This window comes from Ranitomeya variabilis, chromosome 4, assembly GCF_051348905.1.
Source record: "Ranitomeya variabilis isolate aRanVar5 chromosome 4, aRanVar5.hap1, whole genome shotgun sequence".
Classification (NCBI taxonomy): domain Eukaryota; kingdom Metazoa; phylum Chordata; class Amphibia; order Anura; family Dendrobatidae; genus Ranitomeya; species Ranitomeya variabilis.
In genome coordinates, this window is record NC_135235.1 from 548,857,194 (window position 1) to 548,879,295 (window position 22,102).

At 46.2% G+C, this 22,102-nt stretch overlaps 1 protein-coding gene across 1 annotated transcript in view; it reads left to right on the top strand.

Annotated features, from left to right (window-relative positions):
• Positions 1-291: 291 nt before the first annotated feature.
• The window catches only part of ADAM11 (ADAM metallopeptidase domain 11), a 174,357-nt gene continuing 152,546 nt past the window's right edge, over positions 292-22,102 (top strand). Inside the window, exon 1 of the mRNA XM_077252617.1 lies at positions 292-509. Coding sequence (XP_077108732.1) covers positions 452-509 — 58 coding nt within the window. The 5' untranslated portion in view covers positions 292-451. The remainder of the gene's footprint in view (positions 510-22,102) is intronic.

Genomic DNA, 22,102 nt, shown 5'->3' on the forward strand with positions numbered 1-22,102 from the left:
CATATCAAAAAATAAACTACAGACATGCATCTACCTAAAAATACCAAAGAGAATTAGTCACTCCGCTTGGTACCGATATCGTCAAATTTGGTTCTTGGCTCATGGACTAATATAGGGAGCTGGTGTTACGGCATTGTATATGGAAGGATATGGGGAGCCATAGGATGGGGAGATAAGATTGATAGGTAGGGGGTGAGTGCAGGGAGGGGGAGGGAAGAGGAATGATGAAGATGAAGGTGGAGGAGGAGGAGGGGAATATTCCTCACGTGTCGCCTCTATGGTAATACTGGATCTCCCCACACTGCAGATCCCGCATCCATCCTGCACACAGCTCACTGCTGCCCGATGGTGACAGGCACACAAAGGAGCCGGGCTCATGTCCTCTGCCAGCAGGGTGAAGCTGCCACTGCCCTGTCCCCTGCGCCCAGGGCTGAGTGATTATGTGTGAAGGATGCGTCTGGAGCCGCTCTGGGTTGTCGCTGCTGTGATCTGTGCCATGTCAGAGCTGGGTGAGTGGTATCCGCAGAGGGGAGGAGGGCATGGCTGCTGGGATGCTTTGGCTAATTTTCCCCATTTCCCCTAACCTTGTGGTGACCCGGTGCACAGGTGCCCTAATACTGAGCCACTGATCCATTTCTGCCATCTGTGGAGCCCATCACTGCCATGGTCCTGACTTCTCCTCCCTTTCTCTGCGATACTTCGTTGCTTGATACATTGCCACCTACCTGCTGCTCAGCCCCTTCCTCCTGGGGGATTTTCTAGGCATTTTCCTTCTCCCCTGATACCTGTTCCCCTAATCTGTCTCATTCTGCAGCCCGTACCCCTAATCTGTGTCATTCTGCAGCATATTCCCTTAATCTGTGTCATTCTGCAGCCTGTTCACCTAATCTGTGTCATCCTGCAGCCTGTTCCCCTAATCTGTGTAATTTTGCAGCCTGTTCCCTTAATCTGTGTCATTCTGTAGCCTGTTCCCCTAATCTTTGTCATCCTGCAGCCTGTTCCCCTAATCTGTGTCATCCTGCAGCCTGTTCCCCTAATCTGTGTCATTCTGCAGCCTGTTCCCCTAATCTGTGTCATTCTGCAGCCTGTTCCCCTAATCTGTGTCATCCTGCAGCCTGTACCCCTAATCTGTGTTATTCTGCACCCTGTACCCCTAATCTGTGTCATCCTGCAGCCTGTTCCCCTAATCTGTGTCATCCTGCAGCCTGTTCCCCTAATCTGTGTCATTCTGCAGCCTGTTCCACTAATCTGTGTCATCCTGCAGCCTGTTCCCCTAATCTGTGTCATTCTGCAGCCTGTTCCCCTAATCTGTGTCATTCTGCAGCCTGTACCCCTAATCTGTCATTCTGCAGCCGGTACCCCTTATCTGTGTCATTTTGCAGCCTGTACCCCTAATCTGTGTCATTCTGCAGCCTGTACCCCTAATCTGTCTTTCTGCAGCCTGTACCCCTAATCTGTGTCATTCTGCAGCCTGTACCCCTAATTTGTGTCATTCTGCAGCCTGTAACCCTAATCTGTCATTCTGCAGCCTGTGCACCTAATCTGTGTCATTCTGCAGCCTGTACCCCTAATCTGTGTTATTCTGCAGCCTGTACCCCTAATCTGTGTTATTCTGCAGCGTGTGCCCCAATGTGTTTTGCCTCTTTACTGCATGTGTTATGTATTTGGCCTCCTTCTTTGATCCTCTACTTATCTCCAGCCTACACTGTGCCCTGATTTCTGACCCTCCACCTCCCATACCTGTGACTATTAACGCTCTCCCTGACTGCACTCAATTTCTGAACTTGCACCTTCATATATCTGTAACTATTAACCCCGCTCTCTCCTACCGACACCCCTGATTATTGCCCCTGCACCGCCATATATCTGATTTCTACCCCTCCTCATCTCACTGCAGCCCTGATTGACCCTGCCCCTTGTCACCTACCTACACCCCTGATTATTGACCCTGCACCTCACATATGATTCCTTCCCCTCCACCCCCCACCCCTGATTATTGACCCTGCACCTCACATATATGATTCCTTCCCCTCCGCCCCCCACCCCGGATTATTGACCCTGTACCTCATATATAGATGATTCCTTCCCTTCCGCCCCCACCCCGGATTATTGACCCTGCACCTCACATATATGATTCCTTCCCCTCCGCCCCCCACCCCTGATTATTGACCCTGCATCTCACATATATGATTCCTTCCCCTCCGCCCCCCACCCCTGATTATTGACCCTGTACTTCATATATATGATTCCTTCCCCTCCGCCCACCACCCCGGATTATTGACCCTGTTCTTCATATATATGATTCCTTCCCCTCCGCCCGCCACCCGGATTATTGACCCTGTACCTCATATAGATGATTCCTTCCTCTCCGCCCCTCGCCCCTGATTATTGACCCTGTACTTCATATATATGATTCCTTCCTCTCCGCCCCTCGCCCCTGATTATTGACCCTGTACTTCATATATATGATTCCTTCCCCTCCGCCCCCCACCCCTGATTATTGACCCTGCACCTCACATATATGATTCCTTCCCCTCCGCCCCCCACCCCTGATTATTGACCCTGCACCTCATATGTATGATTCCTTCCTCTCCGCCCCCCGATTATTGACCCTGCACCTCATATACAGTATATGATTCCTTCCACTCCGCCCCCACCCCTGATTATTGACCCTGCACCTCATATATATGATTCCTTCCTCTCTGCCCCTCGCCCCTGATTATTGACCCTGCACCTCATATGTATGATTCCTTCCCCTCCGCCCCCCACCCCTGATTATTGACCCTGTACTTCATATATATGATTCCTTCCCCTCCGCCCGCCACCCCGGATTATTGACCCTGTTCTTCATATATATGATTCCTTCCCCTCCGCCCGCCACCCGGATTATTGACCCTGTACCTCATATAGATGATTCCTTCCTCTCCGCCCCTCGCCCCTGATTATTGACCCTGTACTTCATATATATGATTCCTTCCCCTCCGCCCCCCACCCCTGATTATTGACCCTGCACCTCACATATATGATTCCTTCCTCTCCGCCCCCCGATTATTGACCCTGCACCTCATATACAGTATATGATTCCTTCCACTCCGCCCCCCACCCCTGATTATTGACCCTGCACCTCATATATATGATTCCTTCCTCTCTGCCCCTCGCCCCTGATTATTGACCCTGCACCTCATATGTATGATTCCTTCCCCTCCGCCCCCCACCCCTGATTATTGACCCTGCACCTCATATATATGATTCCTTCCTCTCTGCCCCTCGCCCCTGATTATTGACCCTGCACCTCATATATATGATTCCTTCCTCTCTGCCCCTCGCCCCTGATTATTGACCCTGCACCTCATATACTGTATATGATTCCTTCCTCTCTGCCCCTCACCCCTGATTATTGACCCTGCACCTCATATATATGATTCCTTCCTCTCCGCCCCTCGCCCCTGATTATTGACCCTGCACCTCACATTTATGATTTCTGCTCCTCTTCCCCCCGAACCCCTGATTATTGACCCTTCACTTCATATATATGATTGCTTATCCCCTTCTCTTCCCCCCGGACCCCTGTTTATTGACCCTGCACCTCATATATATGATTGCTTATCCCCTTCTCTTCCCCCCGGACCCCTGATTATTGACCCTGCACCTCATATCTATGATTCTTTCCTCTCCGCCCCTCGCCCCTGATTATTGACCCTACACCTCATATATGATTCCTTCCCCTCCGCCCCCACCCCGGATTATTGACCCTGCACCTCATATATATGATTCCTTCCTCTCCGCCCCCCCCCCCCCCGATTATTGACCCTGCACCTCATATATATGATTCCTTCCTCTCCGCCCGCCACCCCGGATTATTGACCCTGTACCTCGTATAGATGATTCCTTCCTCTCCGCCCCTGATTATTGACCCTGCACCTCATATATATGATTCCTTCCTCTCCGCCCCTCGCCCCTGATTATTGACCCTGCACCTCATATATATGATTCCTTCCTCTCCGCTCGCCACCCCGGATTATTGACCCTGTACCTCATATAAATGATTCCTTCCTCTCCGCCCCTCGCCCCTGATTATTGACCCTGTACTTCATATATATGATTCCTTCCCCTCAGACCCCCACCCCTGATTATTGACCCTGCACCTCATATATATGATTCCTTCCTCTCCGCCCCCCGATTATTGACCCTGCACCTCATATACAGTATATGATTCCTTCCACTCCGCCCCCCACCCCTGATTATTGACCCTGCACCTCATATATATGATTCCTTCCTCTCTGCCCCTCGCCCCTGATTATTGACCCTGCACCTCATATGTATGATTCCTTCCCCTCCGCCCCCCACCCCTGATTATTGACCCTGCACCTCATATATATGATTCCTTCCTCTCTGCCCCTCGCCCCTGATTATTGACCCTGCACCTCATATATATGATTCCTTCCTCTCTGCCCCTCGCCCCTGATTATTGACCCTGCACCTCATATACTGTATATGATTCCTTCCTCTCTGCCCCTCACCCCTGATTATTGACCCTGCACCTCATATATATGATTCCTTCCTCTCCGCCCCTCGCCCCTGATTATTGACCCTACACCTCATATCTATGATTCTTTCCTCTCCGCCCCTCGCCCCTGATTATTGACCCTACACCTCATATATGATTCCTTCCTCTCCGCCCCTCGCCCCTGATTATTGACCCTGCACCTCACATTTATGATTTCTGCTCCTCTTCCCCCCGAACCCCTGATTATTCACCCTTCACCTCATATATATGATTGCTTATCCCCTTCTCTTCCCCCCGGACCCCTGATTATTCACCCTTCACCTCATATATATGATTACTGCCCCCCTTCTCTTCCCCTTCCCCTCTTTCTTTTCTTCACCCTTATTTTTTCCGCCTGACACCTCTCATCCATTCCATTATCACCCCTCTCTTTTCATCATACATTGCCATCTTCCCTGATGTGAGCTATTACATGACCTCTCTGCATTGGCATCATCAGTAGTGAGGTGCCCGCTGTCTTGGAGCAACCTGGGTTAATAGGAATGCATTGCAAGGATCAGGAACGGTCATGGGTCCATAGAGAAGATCTATTTATGATCACCAAGCATGATCTGGATCTCACTTTACAGGTCACCCCAGATCCTCATCTATCAGATATTGTCTAATATTTCCTAAAGGGTCCATCACGCCCCCTCCTCCTGCCATCATCAGGCTTCGGTAGCATCAGCAGATATACTGCAATGCATCAGGTAGATGATAGATGCTGTGCTGGGAGGGGACAGGGGGTTTCTGGTGACTTGGGGTGGGGGTAACGCGGCTCTGTGGGCTTCTCTAGGGGCAGCTAATTTAGGGGCCAAAGTTAATATCCCAGAGGACGCAGTAACAATACCGAGGACTATTAAAGTGCTTTCCGTCGCCTGTCCCCTATCATCTCTGTTACCGCCTCTGTGCTTCCCCTTCACTGTCTATTACCATCTACTAAGAAATATATTCATGGGTTTGGTGAAGGAAATCGCTTCCATTTCATGACTTCTGGGTGGTTTCTATTCCTACCACAGACACATATTACATTAGCAGATGAGAATGTTACTGTAATCCCAGGGATGAATAGATACATTTTCCATAATGGATGTACTAGGACTTCTCAAACATTGACAAGATGACTACATGGAGCTCTCAGAAATGTGACATGCACCCTTCATCTGCTGGGATGGACCTTTTGGAAGCCAGTCTGTAAAAGTTTCTCCTGGATGTGCTGTATGGAAATGACACATAGACCAATCCTCACTATAGGATTTCTATGCAGACAAAATGTGTGATCTGTGTAAAGGGAATCTGTCACCAGGTTTTTGCCACCTAATCTGCTATCTGCATAATGTAGAGACCCTGATTCCAGTGTTATGTCACTTATTGGGCTGCTTAGTGTGGATTTGATAAAATAACTGTTTGAGTAGCAGGAGAAAATCACTAAGGCCGGTTTCACATTAGCGTTTTGAGGAGCTCCGGAGGGCTGCGGACTTCCTCCGTGAAGCCCCGCCCTCGGCTGCACCTCTGCCGCTAGCTCCGCCTACTTCTGCATGCGGCCTGCGTACCTATCTTTAACATTAGCACGTTATTAATGAGAAATATAACAGTGAAGATCTATGTTTTTTATTAGCACCTTAGCACATTGCACTTTAATATAGAGGGATTGCACTAAGGTATTTTGTATATGCTGTAATTTCAGACAAATTGTGTATATATATTAATGGCCATTATTATAATATGCAAATGATTGTAGATTCTACCTATAAAAACACAATTGTTAGTAACACCCACTGCTTGAGAAAGGCTCAGTGTGAGCCGAAACGTCGCACAGAGATGTGGGGTTGAATAAACTACACACTTTTTCACCCTGAAAAGGACTTGGAGTGCTGCCTTCTTTTTCTATTTTTGGTATCTTTAACATTAGGTACGCAGGTCGTGCTGCTGTATGCGGATGCTTCCGCATGCGTCGTTCTGACGATGCAGCGACCAGCGTAGGACGCAGCTTGTAGCAATTTTTTTTTCTCCGCATCGTCAAAACGACGCATGCGGAAGCATCCGCATACAGCGGCATGACCTGCGTACGTAATGTTAAAGATAGGTACGCAGGCCGCATGCAGAAGTAGGCGGAGCTAGCGGCCGAGGGCGGGGCTTCACAGAGGAAGTCCACAGCCCTCCGCAGCTCCTCAAAACATTAGTGTGAAACTAGCCTAAAGGACTAGCAAACCTGCTGGCAAATAGTCCAGCCACGACCCCACCACTGATTGGCAGCTTTCTGCCTATTCACAGTACACACAGAAAGCTGCCAATCAGTGATGTGGGTTATACAGAGCTCAGCATCCAGAGAATTGGTAGAGAAAACAGTGATCTTATCAAAATGACAGCAAGCAGCCCAGTAAGTGGGTTTCTTTCCCCACATCATGCTGCTCACAGATCGGATAGCAAAATCATGGTGACAGATTCCCTTTAAGGCTCTGATCATGTCATGTTTGGGTCGTACATGTGGTATACCTAGTGCCAACAAACATAGATACAGTTTGGCATACAGGTCCTTCTCAAAAAATTAACATATAGTGTTAAATTTCATTATTTACCTTAATGTAATGATTACAATTAAACTTTCATATATTATAGATTCATTATCCACCAACTGAAATTTGTCAGGTCTTTTATTGTTTTAATACTGATGATTTTGGCATACAACTCCTGATAACCCAAAAAACCTGTCTCAATAAATTAGCATATTTCACCCGTCCAATCAAATAAAAGTGTTTTTTAATAACAAACAAAAAAACCATCAAATAATAATGTTCAGTTATGCACTCAATACTTGGTCGGGAATCCTTTGGCAGAAATGACTGCTTCAATGCGGCGTGGCATGGAGGCAATCAGCCTGTGACACTGCTGAGATGTTATGGAGGCCCAGGATGCTTCAATAGCGGCTTTAAGCTCATCCAGAGTGTTGGGTCTTGCGTCTCTTAACTTTCTCTTCACAATATCCCACAGATTCTCTATGGGGTTCAGGTCAGGAGAGTTGGCAGGCCAATTGAGCACAGTAATACCATGGTCAGTAAACCATTTACCAGTGGTTTTGGCACTGTGAGCAGGTGCCAGGAAGCATGAAGTGCTCCAAAATCTCCTGATAGCTAGCTGCATTGACCCTGCCCTTGATGAAACACAGTGGACCAACACCAGCAGCTGACATGGCACCCCACACCACTGACTGTGGGTACTTGACACTGGACTTCAGGCATTTTGGCATTTCCTTCTCCCCAGTCTTCCTCCAGACTCTGGCACCTTGATTTCCGAATGACATGCAAAATTTGCTTTCATCAGAAAAAAGTACTTGGGACCACTTAGCAACAGTCCAGTGCTGCTTCTCTGTAGCCCAGGTCAGGCGCTTCTGCTGCTGTTTATGGTTCAAAAGTGGCTTTACCTGGGGAATGCGGCACCTGTAGCCCATTTCCTGCACACGCCTGTGCACGGTGGCTCTGGATGTTTCCACACCAGACTCAGTCCACTGCTTCCTCAGGTTCCCCAAGGTCTGGAATCGGTCCTTCTCCACAATCTTCCTCAGGGTCCGGTCACCTCTTCTCGTTGTACAGCGTTTTCTGCCACATTGTTTCCTTCCAACAGACTTACCATTGAGGTGCCTTGATACAGCACTCTGGGAACAGCCTATTTGTTGAGAAATTTCTTTCTGGGTCTTACCCTCTTGCTTGAGGGTGTCAATGATGGCCTTCTTGACATCTGTCAGGTCGCTAGTCTTACCCATGATGGGGGTTTTGAGTAATGAACCAGGCAGGGAGTTTTTAAAAGCCTCAGGTATCTTTTGCATGTGTTTAGAGTTAATTAGTTGATTCAGAAGATTAGGGTAATAGGTCGTTTAGAGAACCTTTTCTTGATATGCTAATTTATTGAGACAGGTTTTTTGGGTTATCAGGAGTTGTAGGCCAAAATCATCAGTATTAAAACAATAAAAGACCTGACAAATTTCAGTTGGTGGATAATGAATCTATAATATATGAAAGTTTAATTGTAATCATTACATTATGGTAAATAATGAAATTTAACACTATATGCTAATTTTTTGAGAAGGACCTGTATTTCTGCAATTTATCGCATTTGTTATTTATTGTGGAATTTTGCCGGATTAATCACATTTTTCAGTAGTTAAATTTAAGTAAGTACTGTGTTCCTGTCCATGGATTAAACCTAGTATAGCATAACCGCTGTATTCAAGTGAAAGGCTCAGACCTGCAGTCCCAGGCAATAGTGGCAGAAAAGCAGAAACCTTTTTTCTAATCTTAGACAACCCCATTGAGGATCCTGTCCACTAGATGCTTTGAGATCTGTGGATCAGATTGTATTGTGGCTCAAGGAAGAGATAAAACATTGCCTTAGGGTACCGTTACACAAAACGATTTACCAACGATCACAACCAGCGATACGACCTGGCCGTGATCGTTGGTAAGTCGTTGTGTGGTCGCTGGGGAGCTGTCACACAGACAGCTCTCCAGCGACCAACGATGCCGAAGTAGGTTATCTGTTTGCAGAAAAAAAATTACTGTTTCAGTACAATCAGTGTTTTATCAGCAGGAGATTATCACTACAGGACAATTGGCCTTGTGCCACCTAGTCCAACTACATCCTCACCACTAATTAGCAGTCCTCAGTCATTATGCAATCTACACAGAAACCTGTGATGTTAGTGGGCTATACACAGCTTTGCTCTGCTCAACCTGCAGCAGCAAAAACTGTGACTCTATCATTACTCAGTAAAATATGTGATACTTCGTTGGAATCAAGGTTTCTGCCCCTCCATCATGCTGCTGTCAAATTACATAGCAAAACCTGCTGACAGATTGCCTTCAAATGTTTTGTTTCATAATCCCTCTTAATTACATACATAATGATATGTTAATGCATGAAAAACTTCACAATTGCCATTCTTTCGTTCTTTCCAGCATTGCTCTGGTCCCACATGAATGATCCTCTTCTTTGCCGGATCACACTGGGACCAATATGCGAAGCAGAGGTAGTTCCATCAATGTAATCTATGGAGACGTAGAACGAGACTCCATAGACACGGCGTACAGAGTCAGTGTGCAGGGGCAGAGTTCTCATCTGCCTCTCCTATGTATAGCGGCCGCTCACTGCACAGAGGATCACAAAGCAGCGGTGGCCAATGCTGACAGGTGGGGGATAAGAATCTGTACAATGTCAGTGCGCACACACGATCATCTCCCTTTGCTGTGTGATCCTGTGTGCAGCGAGCGGCTGTGATACACAGGAAAGTGGAATTCTAAAAATGCACTGCACACACTGACATTATGTATCGGCCCCAAGTAGGGCTGTGGAATTAAATCAAGCAGTGAGCGCTGCCAGTCATCATGAGGGGAACGGCAGAATACCGTATTTTGTTTGAGAAGGCAGTAAGGTTCATGTTGCCCTTGGCCACATCCAGGGTGCACCGAAGTCCCCTCATTTACATATGTAATATGTTTTTCTATAAAACAAATGTACTAAAATCTATAGTATTTGATATTGATAGAAGCTAAGGCCTAAAGAGTTCAATTTCAATTTTGAGGGTGACATATTCTTTTTTTAGGATATTTTTGCTTCCTAAAGCACTATAGCAAAGATTTTTTCTTCCAGGGGCATTTTTTTGCAGCCTTTTGATTGAACACTACCTAGTTAGCAGCTGATTCCATTAGGAGCCTCTTCAAAGAAGTTACATGCACTTTTTTTCCCTAGACATTTTAAAAAACCTGAAGTGGAAAAATGCTCAAAATACTTAGAGGATGTCCTTCTGAAATGTGTATTTCGTAAACCCTCCAAATTATTTATTTAATGACGTGTAAGTACATTAAAATACTTGGTGTGATCCCCCTCAGAAACAAATGAAAAGGCCAAGACTCCTATGAGCACTTAATCCCTTAATCGGTCACTCCCTTACTTGCCCCCGGGATTGCCCCAGCCTCCTCCTCCCCCTGACTCTGGCAGCTGAAACTCCAAAATCTATGATGGATCATAACTTCTCAGTGGAAGGTCATAGGGTGGCAGTTATGGCGCCTTCGGATACAGCCGGTCTACTGTTATGCTTGGAGGCCAAATACGGTTTTGCAAACTGGCTTCTACTAGCCATTTAACGTACCTCCCCACCGGGGGATGATAGAACAGGTCGAGACCCTGGCAGGTGTTCGGCCAGTTCTCGGGATCTTGAAAATGTAACCGGTATATAGCAAGGATGTACAATGACTCTATAATCTCCTTATGACATTACGGCTCTCATTTGACTGAGGAATTTGATTGAAGCAGTTATACAGCGTTGATTCCCATCATTGATTCATCGTGCCAGTAAGGTCTTGGTACCAGTTAGGCTGCTGAAGGTGTGATTTTTTTCACTTGGAACTGTTGAAGTTGGACCACCTGCTAAGCTAGATGTCCTGTCTCATCTTCACACGGATATGATACAGTCGATTGACATGAAATTATATCCCCCATATTCTTCACACCTCCCCCTTTAGAGAGCGGTTGCATTTTCTGGTCTTCCCCCGTGTGCCCGTCCGCAACCTCCCCTCTTGGTATAATTCGTTGGCATTACCGTGGTCACGGCCCTTCATGTTTTTAATGACGAAGTGGTGCTGCTGGAGCACAAGGCTCCAGAGTAGCAACCTCCCATTCATTCCGGATACGGTGTGCAATTAGCTGATTGGGTTGCGGTCCATCTCCATGGTGAATTTGTGCCCAGACACTGCAGGGCCCATACCATTGGAAGGCATTCTTTCTCCATCGGGGAGTAGGCCACCTCCCTCAGCAGGAAGTTCTGTCTCTGGTACAAAACGGGGTGTTCCTGGCCCGTAGAGTTGACACTAGTGAGCACTGCACCAAGGTCAGTGTCACTGGTGTCAGACTGTACTATGAATGTCCACTGCTTGTGGCACTGGGAAGCTAGAAAGGGCAGTCTTCAGCGCCTGGAAGGCCATCTCATAGTCATTTGTCCAATCGACTACTTAGGGCAGCTTCTTGGTGAGGTCTGTCAGGGGCTTTGCCTGGCTATTATAGTGGGGAACGAACCTCCTATAGTACCTGGCAGTGCCCAGGAAGGACATCACCTGTTTCTTTGTCTTGGGCGTGGGCCAGGACGTAATGGCATCCACTTTCCCAGGCTCTGGTTTCAGAGCCTCCCCGCCGATCCGGTTCCCCACGTAGTGGACCTCGCTCATGCCCAGCTGTCTCTTGTCCGGCTTAATGTTCAAGCCTGTCTGGTGGATCTTCCCAAGCATCTGCATTAGATTCTCTAGGTGATCCTGACAGGTGGGACTGAAGACGGCAATGTCATACAGGTACGCAGCCACATGCCCTTAAAGTCTTTTGAGCAGTGTGCTGACCATCTGCTGAAAAGCGGCAGGGGCATTCTTCATGCCGAACAGCGTCATGGTGGACCTGTACAATCTGAATCGGGTGATAAAGGCAAATCTGCCAATTTCCCCAGCTCAGTTGCATGATGGTCAGGTACTTTGCCCTGGCCAACTGATTGTCTGGGTTGTCTGGTCCTTCTGTAGGATGAGGACTACAGGCAAGGCCCAAGCGCTGCTGTATGTTTGGATGACTTCTAGCTTCAGCATCTTGTCAATCTCCTGGCGCATGTGCTGCTGCACCTCCAGGGAGACCCGATATGCCAAACCGATTGGGGGGTGATCCCCGGTGTCTACATGATGGATGGCTGTCTCTGTCTTTCCGGGTTTGTTGCTGAATCAGAAACTAGACAGGATCATGGCATTTTTAAGCCTCTGTCTAAGGTTTATGGTTCCATTTACTGACAGTAAACAAAAATTGTGTAAATGGTGAAAAACTAAACATAGTATATCACTTGTCATTATATGTTAATTAGGCTTTTATATTTTCTGAACTGAAAACTCCTTTAACTATGGAGAATTAGAGTGACCATACTGATTCCACCCTTACTAAGGTGTATTTCACGGGGGAAATGTTCTGTGGTTATCTTGTAGTCATCTTTTTATAATTGATCTGTATACATAGACTTCCTCGTAAACTTGTGGGTTTGTCTGATATGCAGCAGCCAATCTAGGGTGGCAGAGTTGCAGGGATTACAGAGTGAGCAGCCTGAACCAATGAGGATGTAGGGGGTGTGTCCTAGACTACCTCCCACCTCCTGTAAACACTGTTTAGAAATTGTAGCTACAGATCACAGCTCTTCCCTAATAGCGTTAAGCTAAAAAGCAGCCAAAGAGCAAGCATAATCCCCCTACAGTTACTGATATACCGTACTGATCCTTTTTGAGCTACTGTCTAGTGATGAGCTAACGTGCTTGGATAACGTGTTACTCATGCATGCTACTATGTTATTCCTGCGGCTGCATGTTTTGCGGTGGTAAACAGCCGCAACACATGTGTGGATTGCCAAACAGTCAATCGCTGTATATGTTACGGCTGTCTACCATCGCAAAACATCCAGATGCAGGGACTCGAATACAATGGGCACGGTAAGTATTCAGACCCCTTTAAATTTTTTACTCTTTGTTTCATTGCAGCCATTTGGTAAATTTAAAAAAGTTAATTTTTTCACATTAATGTACACTCTGCACCTCATCTTGACTGAAAAAAAAACTGAAATGTAGTAATTTTTGCAAATTTAATAAAAAAACCCCTGAAATATCACATGGTCATAAGTATTCAGACCCTTTGCTCAGACACTCATATTTAAGTCACAAGCTGTCCATTTCCTTGTGATCCTCCTTGAGATGGTTCTACTCCTTCATTGGAGTCCAGCTGTGTTTAATTAAACTGATAGGACATGATTTGGAAAGGCGCACACCTGTCTATATAAGACCTCACAGCTCACAGTGCATGTCAGACCAAATGAGAATCATGAGGTCAAAGGAACTGGCCAAGGAGCTCAGAGACAGAATTGTGGCAAGGTACAGATCTGGCCAAGTTTACAAAAGAATTTCTGCAGTACTCAAGGTTCCTAAGAGCACAGTGGCCTCCATAATCCTTATATGGAAGAAGTGTGGGACTACCGAAAGTCTTCCTAGACCTGGCTGTCCAGCCAAACTGAGCAATCGTGGGAGAAGAGCCTTGATGAGAGAGGTAAAGAAGAACACCAAGATCACTGTGGCTGAGCTCCAGAGATGCAGTAGGGAGATGGGAGAAAGTTCCATAAAGTCAACTATCACTGCATCCCTCCACCAGTCGGGCCTTTATGGCAGAGTGGCCCGACGGAAGCCTCTCCTCAGTGCAAGACATATGAAAACCTGCACAGAGTTTGCTAAAAAACACATGAAGGACTCCCAATCTATGAGAAATAAGATTCTCTGGTCTGATGAGATGAAGATAGACCTTTTTGGTGATAATTCTAAGCGGTATGTGTGGAGAAAACCAGGAACTGCTCATCACCTGCCCAATACAATCCCAACAGTGAAACATGGTGGTGGCAGCATCATGCTATTGGGGTGTTTTTCAGCTGCAGGGACAGAACGACTGGTTGCCATTGAAGGAAACATGAATGCAGCCAAGTACAGAGATATCTTTAATGAAAGAGTGCTCTGGACCTCAGACTTGGCCGAAGGATCACCTTCCAACAAGACAATGACCCTAAGCACACAGCTAAAATAGGAGTGGCTTCAGAACAACTCTGTGACCATTCTTGACTGGCACAGAGAAAAAAGCAGAGATGATTACCTGCTGAAGCCTCCAAGCAAATGCACTATCAGGGTGCAGCGGACCCGATTAATTAGTGCAAAAAATACAGATGAAACAACCACTTTCAATCCAGTGTTGGCTGTTTGGCATTAGTGCACAAAAAGATAAGAGATACTAGTCTGTATGTGGCGTTATTCACACAGGCAATGCAGAGCATCTGGTTTACAGCCTATTACTAACGCACATACAGGCGGGCCGCCCAGTGCTACAAAATGCATGCTGTGTGAACTTTTACTCAATGTTTAGCGTTAGGACTGCCAAAATGTAAGGTCCCTTGACGCGGGTTGCCAGCTTACGTATTGAGGCCCCAATATTAACTAATACCTTACATACATTGATATGTTGTTTTTTTTTGCACTTTATTTTGCAGGGCGCAGTCGGACCAAGATGGCTCTGTAAACTGTAGGCCTCTATTCACACAGCATGCATTTTGTAGCACTGGGCAGCCCGCCTGTATGTGACGCTGCTGCTACCGCTATTGTGCGATGTGTAGAGCTTTGACTCACATTTAGTTTTGCCCAGTGCGCATGAGTCATTTCCCCGAGTGGGTGTTCTGTCATGGTTCCCAATGGCAAGGGAACGTTAGAGAACATAAATAACAGAACAGCTCTTGGGTGATGGAATCTCGAGCTGACCGTGAGCTAAACCTACCACACAACTAACAGTGGCCGGGTGACGTACCTACGTTTTATCCCTAGACGCCTAGCGCCAGCCGGAGGACTAACTAACCCTAATAGAGGAAAAGACAGACCTGGCTTACCTCTAGGGAAATTCCCCCAAAAAGGAGACAGAAGCCCCCCACAAATATTGACGGTGAGTTCAGAGGAAAAGACATACGCAGTATGAAGGTAGGTTCAGCAAAGCGAGGTCCGCTTACTAGATAGCAAGAAGATACAATAGGGAACTTCACGGTCAGCTGAAAACCCTATTAAAATACCATCCCGAAATTACTTTAAGACTCATGTGTCAACTCATGACACCGGAGTGGCAATTTCGGCCCACAAGAGCTTCCAGCTACAGAAAAATAACATAACTGTGAACTGGAACAAAAATGCAAAACAAACTTAGGACTAAGAGTCCAACTTAGCTGATAGTAGTCTAGAAGCAGGAACATGCAACAGAAAGGCTCTGGTTACATTGATGGCCGGCACTAGAATAACTGAGCAGCAAGGCTAAATAGGATACTCCCATATCCTGATGGAAACAGGTGAACAGAGAAAGTGAAGCACACAAGTACCACCAGTGACCACCGGGGGAGCCCAAAAACCAAATTCACAACAGTACCCCCCCCTCAAGGAGGGGGCACCGAACCCTCACAAGAATTACCAGGGCGATCAGGATGAGCCCTATGAAAGGCACGGACCAAATCAGAGGCATGAACATCAGAGGCTGTGACCCAAGAATTATCCTCCTGACCGTAGCCCTTCCACTTGACCAGATACTGAAGTTTCCGTCTGGAAACACGGGAGTCCAAGATCTTCTCCACAACGTACTCCAATTCACCCTCAACCAACACCGGAGCGGGAGGCTCAACGGAAGGCACAACCGGTACCTCATACCTGCGCAATAATGACCGATGGAAGACATTATGGATAGAAAAAGATGCTGGGAGGTCCAATCGAAAGGACACGGGGTTAAGAATCTCCAAAATCTTATACGGGCCGATGAACCGAGGCTTAAACTTAGGAGAAGAAACCCTCATAGGGACAAAACGAGAAGACAACCACACCAAGTCCCCAACACGAAGACGAGGACCAACACGACGATGGCGGTTAGCAAAATGCCGAGTCTTTTCCTGGGACAACTCCAAATTGTCCACCACCTGTCCCCAAATCCGATGCAACCTATCCACCACAGTATCCACTCCAGGACAATCCGAAGACTCCACCTGACCGGAAGAAAAACGAGGATGAAACCCCGAATTGCAAAAGAAAGGAGAAACCAAAGTGGCAGAACTAGCCCGATTATTGAGGGCAAACTCCGCCAACGGCAAAAAGGCAACCCAGTCATCCTGATCCGCAGACACAAAACACCTCAAATAAGTCTCCAAGGTCTGATTAGTTCGCTCAGTCTGGCCATTAGTCTGAGGATGGAACGCAGACGAAAAAGACAAATCAATGCCCATCCTAGCACAGAACGCCCGCCAAAATCTAGACACGAACTGGGTCCCCCTGTCAGAAACGATATTCTCCGGAATACCATGCAAGCGAACCACATTTTGAAAAAACAGAGGAACCAACTCGGATGAGGAAGGCAACTTAGGCAAGGGCACCAAATGAACCATCTTTGAAAAACGGTCACACACCACCCAGATGACAGACATTTTCTGAGAAACAGGGAGATCAGAAATAAAATCCATAGAGATGTGAGTCCAAGGCCTCTTTGGAATAGGCAAAGATAACAACAATCCGCTAGCCCGAGAACAACAAGGTTTGGCCTGAGCACAAACATCACAAGACTGCACAAAAACTCGTACATCTCGAGACAGGGAAGGCCACCAGAAGGACCTAGCCACCAAATCCCTGGTACCAAAGATCCCGGGATGACCTGCCAACACAGAAGAATGAACCTCCGAGATGACTCTACTGGTCCAATCATCAGGAACAAACAGTCTACCAGGCGGGCAACGATCAGGTCTATCCGCCTGAAACTCCTGCAAAGCTCGTCGCAGGTCTGGGGAAACAGCAGATAATATCACCCCATCCTTAAGGATACCTGTAGGTTCAGAATCACCAGGGGAATCAGGCTCAAAACTCCTAGAAAGGGCATCCGCCTTCACATTTTTAGAACCTGGTAAGTATGAGACCACAAAATTAAACCGAGAGAAAAACAACGACCAGCGCGCCTGTCTAGGATTCAGGCGCCTGGCAGACTCAAGATAAATCAAATTCTTGTGATCGGTCAATACCACCACCTGATGTCTAGCCCCCTCAAGCCAATGACGCCACTCCTCAAAAGCCCACTTCATAGCCAAAAGCTCCCGATTACCAATATCATAATTTCGCTCGGCGGGTGAAAATTTTCGAGAAAAGAACGCACAAGGTCTCATCACGGAGCAGTCGGAACTTTTCTGCGACAAGACCGCCCCAGCTCCGATCTCGGAAGCATCGACCTCAACCTGAAAAGGAAGAGTAACATCAGGCTGACGCAACACAGGGGCGGAAGAAAAGCGGCGCTTAAGCTCCCGAAAGGCCTCCACAGCAGCAGGGGACCAATCAGCAACATCAGCACCCTTTTTGGTCAAATCAGTCAAAGGTTTAGCAACATCAGAAAAACCAGTTATAAATCGACGATAAAAATTAGCAAAGCCCAAAAATTTCTGAAGGCTCTTAAGAGAAGAAGGTTGCGTCCAATCACAAATAGCCCGTACCTTGACCGGATCCATCTCAATGGAAGAGGGGGAAAAAATGTACCCCAAAAAAGAAATCTTTTGAACCCCAAAAATACACTTAGAACCCTTCACACACAAGGAATTAGCCCGCAAAACCTGAAAAACCCTCCTGACCTGTTGGACATGAGAATCCCAGTCATCCGAAAAAATCAAAATATCATCCAGATACACGATCATAAATTTATCCAAATATGCACGGAAAATGTCATGCATAAAGGACTGAAAGACTGAAGGGGCATTTGAAAGACCAAAAGGCATTACTAAATACTCAAAATGGCCCTCGGGCGTATTAAATGCGGTTTTCCACTCATCCCCCTGCTTAATTCGCACCAAATTATACGCCCCACGGAGATCAATCTTAGAGAACCACTTAGCCCCTTTTATTCGAGCAAACAAATCAGTAAGCAGTGGCAGAGGATACTGATATTTGACTGTAATTTTATTCAAGAGTCGATAATCAATACACGGCCTCAAAGAGCCATCTTTTTTAGATACAAAGAAAAAACCGGCTCCTAAGGGAGATGAAGAAGGACGAATATGTCCCTTTTCCAGGGACTCCTTAATATATTCTCGCATAGCAGCATGTTCAGGTACAGATAGATTAAATAAACGACCCTTTGGAAATTTACTGCCCGGAATCAGATCTATGGCACAATCGCAATCTCTGTGAGGAGGTAGTGAACCAAGCTTAGGCTCCTCAAAAACATCACGATAATCAGATAAAAATTCCGGAATCTCAGAGGGAATAGATGACGAAATGGAAACCAAAGGTACGTCCCCATGAGCCCCCTGACATCCCCAGCTTAACACAGACATTGCTTTCCAGTCAAGGACTGGGTTATGAGATTGTAACCATGGTAATCCGAGCACCAAAACGTCATGCAGATTGTACAACACAAGGAAGCGAATCATCTCCTGATGGTCTGGATTCATACGCATAGTCACTTGTGTCCAGTATTGTGGTTTATTACTAGCCAATGGTGTAGAGTCAATACCCTTCAGAGGTATAGGAACTTCCAGAGGCTCTAGATCAAACCCACAGCGCCTGGCAAAGGACCAATCCATTAGACTCAAAGCGGCGCCAGAGTCGACATAGGCATCCGCGGTAATAGACGATAATGAACAAATCAAGGTCACAGACAGAATAAACTTAGACTGCAAAGTGCCAATTGAAATAGACTTATCAACCTTTTTTGTACGTTTAGAGCATGCTGATATAACATGAGTTGAATCACCACAATAGAAGCACAACCCATTTTTTCGCCTAAAATTCTGCCGTTCGCTTCTGGACAGAATTCTATCACATTGCATATTTTCTGGAGCCTTCTCAGAAGACACCGCCAAATGGTGCACAGGTTTGCGCTCCCGCAAACGCCGATCAATCTGAATAGCCATTGTCATGGACTCATTCAGACCTGTAGGTGCAGGGAACCCCACCATAACATCTTTAATGGCATCAGGGAGACCCTCTTTGAAATTCGCCGCCAGGGCGCACTCATTCCACTGAGTAAGCACAGACCATTTACGAAATTTTTGGCAGTATATTTCAGCTTCATCTTGCCCTTGAGATAGGGCCATCAAGGCTTTTTCAGCCTGAATCTCTAAGTTAGGTTCCTCATAAAGCAACCCCAAAGCCAGAAAAAACGCATCCACATTGAGCAACACAGGATCCCCGGGTGCCAATGCAAATGCCCAGTCTTGAGGGTCACCCCGCAGCAAGGAAATTACTATCCTAACCTGCTGTGCGGGATCTCCAGCGGAGCGAGATCTCAGGGAAATAAATAATTTACAATTATTTTTGAAATTCAGGAAACGAGATCTATCCCCGGAGAAAAATTCTGGTATAGGAATTCTAGGTTCAGATATAGGAGCATGAATAACAAAATCCTGTAAATTTTGAACCTTCGTAGCAAGATTATTCAAACCTGTAGCCAAACTCTGAGGATCCATTTTAATCAGGTGAGATCAGAGCCATTCAAGGATTAGAAGGAGAGAGAGAGACAAATGCTGCAATTAGAGCAGAAATGCAACTAAGTCAACTATAGAGCAAGCTCAGAGGAAAAAAAAATAAAAAAATCTGCAGACTTCTTTTTCTCTCCTTTCTTCTGCCAACGGTTTTAACACTGGGCCGGCCATACTGTCATGGTTCCCAATGGCAAGGGAACGTTAGAGAACATAAATAACAGAACAGCTCTTGGGTGATGGAATCTCGAGCTGACCGTGAGCTAAACCTACCACACAACTAACAGTGGCCGGGTGGCGTACCTACGTTTTATCCCTAGACGCCTAGCGCCAGCCGGAGGACTAACTAACCCTAATAGAGGAAAAGACAGACCTGGCTTACCTCTAGGGAAATTCCCCCAAAAAGGAGACAGAAGCCCCCCACATATATTGACGGTGAGTTCAGAGGAAAAGACATACGCAGTATGAAGGTAGGTTCAGCAAAGCGAGGTCCGCTTACTAGATAGCAAGAAGATACAATAGGGAACTTCACGGTCAGCTGAAAACCCTATTAAAATACCATCCCGAAATTACTTTAAGACTCATGTGTCAACTCATGACACCGGAGTGGCAATTTCGGCCCACAAGAGCTTCCAGCTACAGAAAAATAACATAACTGTGAACTGGAACAAAAATGCAAAACAAACTTAGGACTAAGAGTCCAACTTAGCTGATAGTAGTCTAGAAGCAGGAACATGCAACAGAAAGGCTCTGGTTACATTGATGGCCGGCACTAGAATAACTGAGCAGCAAGGCTAAATAGGATACTCCCATATCCTGATGGAAACAGGTGAACAGAGAAAGTGAAGCACACAAGTCCAGTACCACCAGTGACCACCGGGGGAGCCCAAAAACCAAATTCACAACAGTGTTCACCTTTTTGCTTATGCGGTATAGCCTTGTGCGCTTGCGCCCCTGTGTCTGTTATTTAGTGCGTGCTTTGTCTCCAATACGTGAGACTTATGCTGGTGCGCAGGCGCTGACTACCTTGTGCATGTGGCGGATCGGTTTGTAGGATACTGTGGATCCCTATTGTGCAAGTGCTGTGGCCGCCGCTATCGTGCGATGTGTGCAGCTTTGGCTTACGGGTAGTTTTGCCAAGTGCGCATGGGCTATTTTCTGGAGTGGGCGTTCACCTTTTTTGATGTGGTACAGCCTTTTGCGCGTGCGCCTGTATGTGATGTTTCCAATTTGTGGGACCCATGTTAGTGCGCATGCGCAACTCCTTGAATAGGTGCTCACTATTTGTATATGCGCTGGATCGATTTGCGCAGGCGCCGCTAGCACACCCGATGTGTTTATATACACTTCCGGTCAGCTGGGACGCACGCTGGTGCCAAGGAAGCCCTGGACACTGCCGAATCCCCACTATCCATTGATACTATGACCCTGACAGATGGGAGCTGTTCCACTGCTTAATGATTGCCGGGCACATGTGCTGGCAATCATTAGCTTATTAGTAAGTGCACTTACGATTATATATACCTGACGTGACTAACACCCCCTCACTTCCCCTGACGAAGCTACCTGGAGTAGCGATACGCGTTTTGAGCAAGCAGGCTCTCTCTAGTGAGTATGATTATCTGTATATTTATGTACTCTACACGATCCACCATGTGCTCAATGTGATGTGCCATTATTTATATTATGGACCGTAAAATATATTACTATATACCTATATATTCTTGATTGGTTTACTATTTTTGTCTTCCAAATAGAACATTGTTCTCTATAGATTTTCATGCCTTCGTATGGCCACTATGTGGCGACATTGTTCATCTTAAATTTTTACCTCAAGGTCCATAGGGGTTCTTTCACTTGAGCATGTTGGTGGGTGCATATTTTATCTTTGTATTCATTCTTATTTATGGATCTTCACTTCACATTTGATATAATTCTTGGGATTATTTATTTCCTTGAGTCTGCTTGAGCTGCCTCCTCATATAGGGGATGCTCTTGTTGTTTGGGTATGTCTTTTTACATGCGTTTTAAATGTTTTTATGTCTTGCTAGCACTTTTTTGGTCTCAATAAAAGCCGTGTTCACTTTACATTGGTTGTGTGTGCACTTTATTTGCGCTTCTTTTCTTTCTTTTTCTTCATGAGAAAACAAATGAACTTTTTTGAATTTATCAAATGGCTGCAATGAAACAGAGTGAAAAATGTAAAGGAGTATGAATACTTTCTATACCCACTGTAGTGGATGAGCTGCAGTCTAATGCCTTAATAATGTATCTGACAGGATGAAATTCGTGTTAAAGAGACATCACCACAAATGTAACAGGGTTGCTAAGGGTCATTCAGTCCCATTCTTGTTTTTACCTGAATTCTGGACAAAGTGATAGTAAATGTAGGCTTGTCTAGTGTAATGGCCAAATCTTCAAACTAAGACTATTGACCAACCCATGTAAACACTGTATGCCAATGAGGTTGGCAGGACAAAGGGACTCTT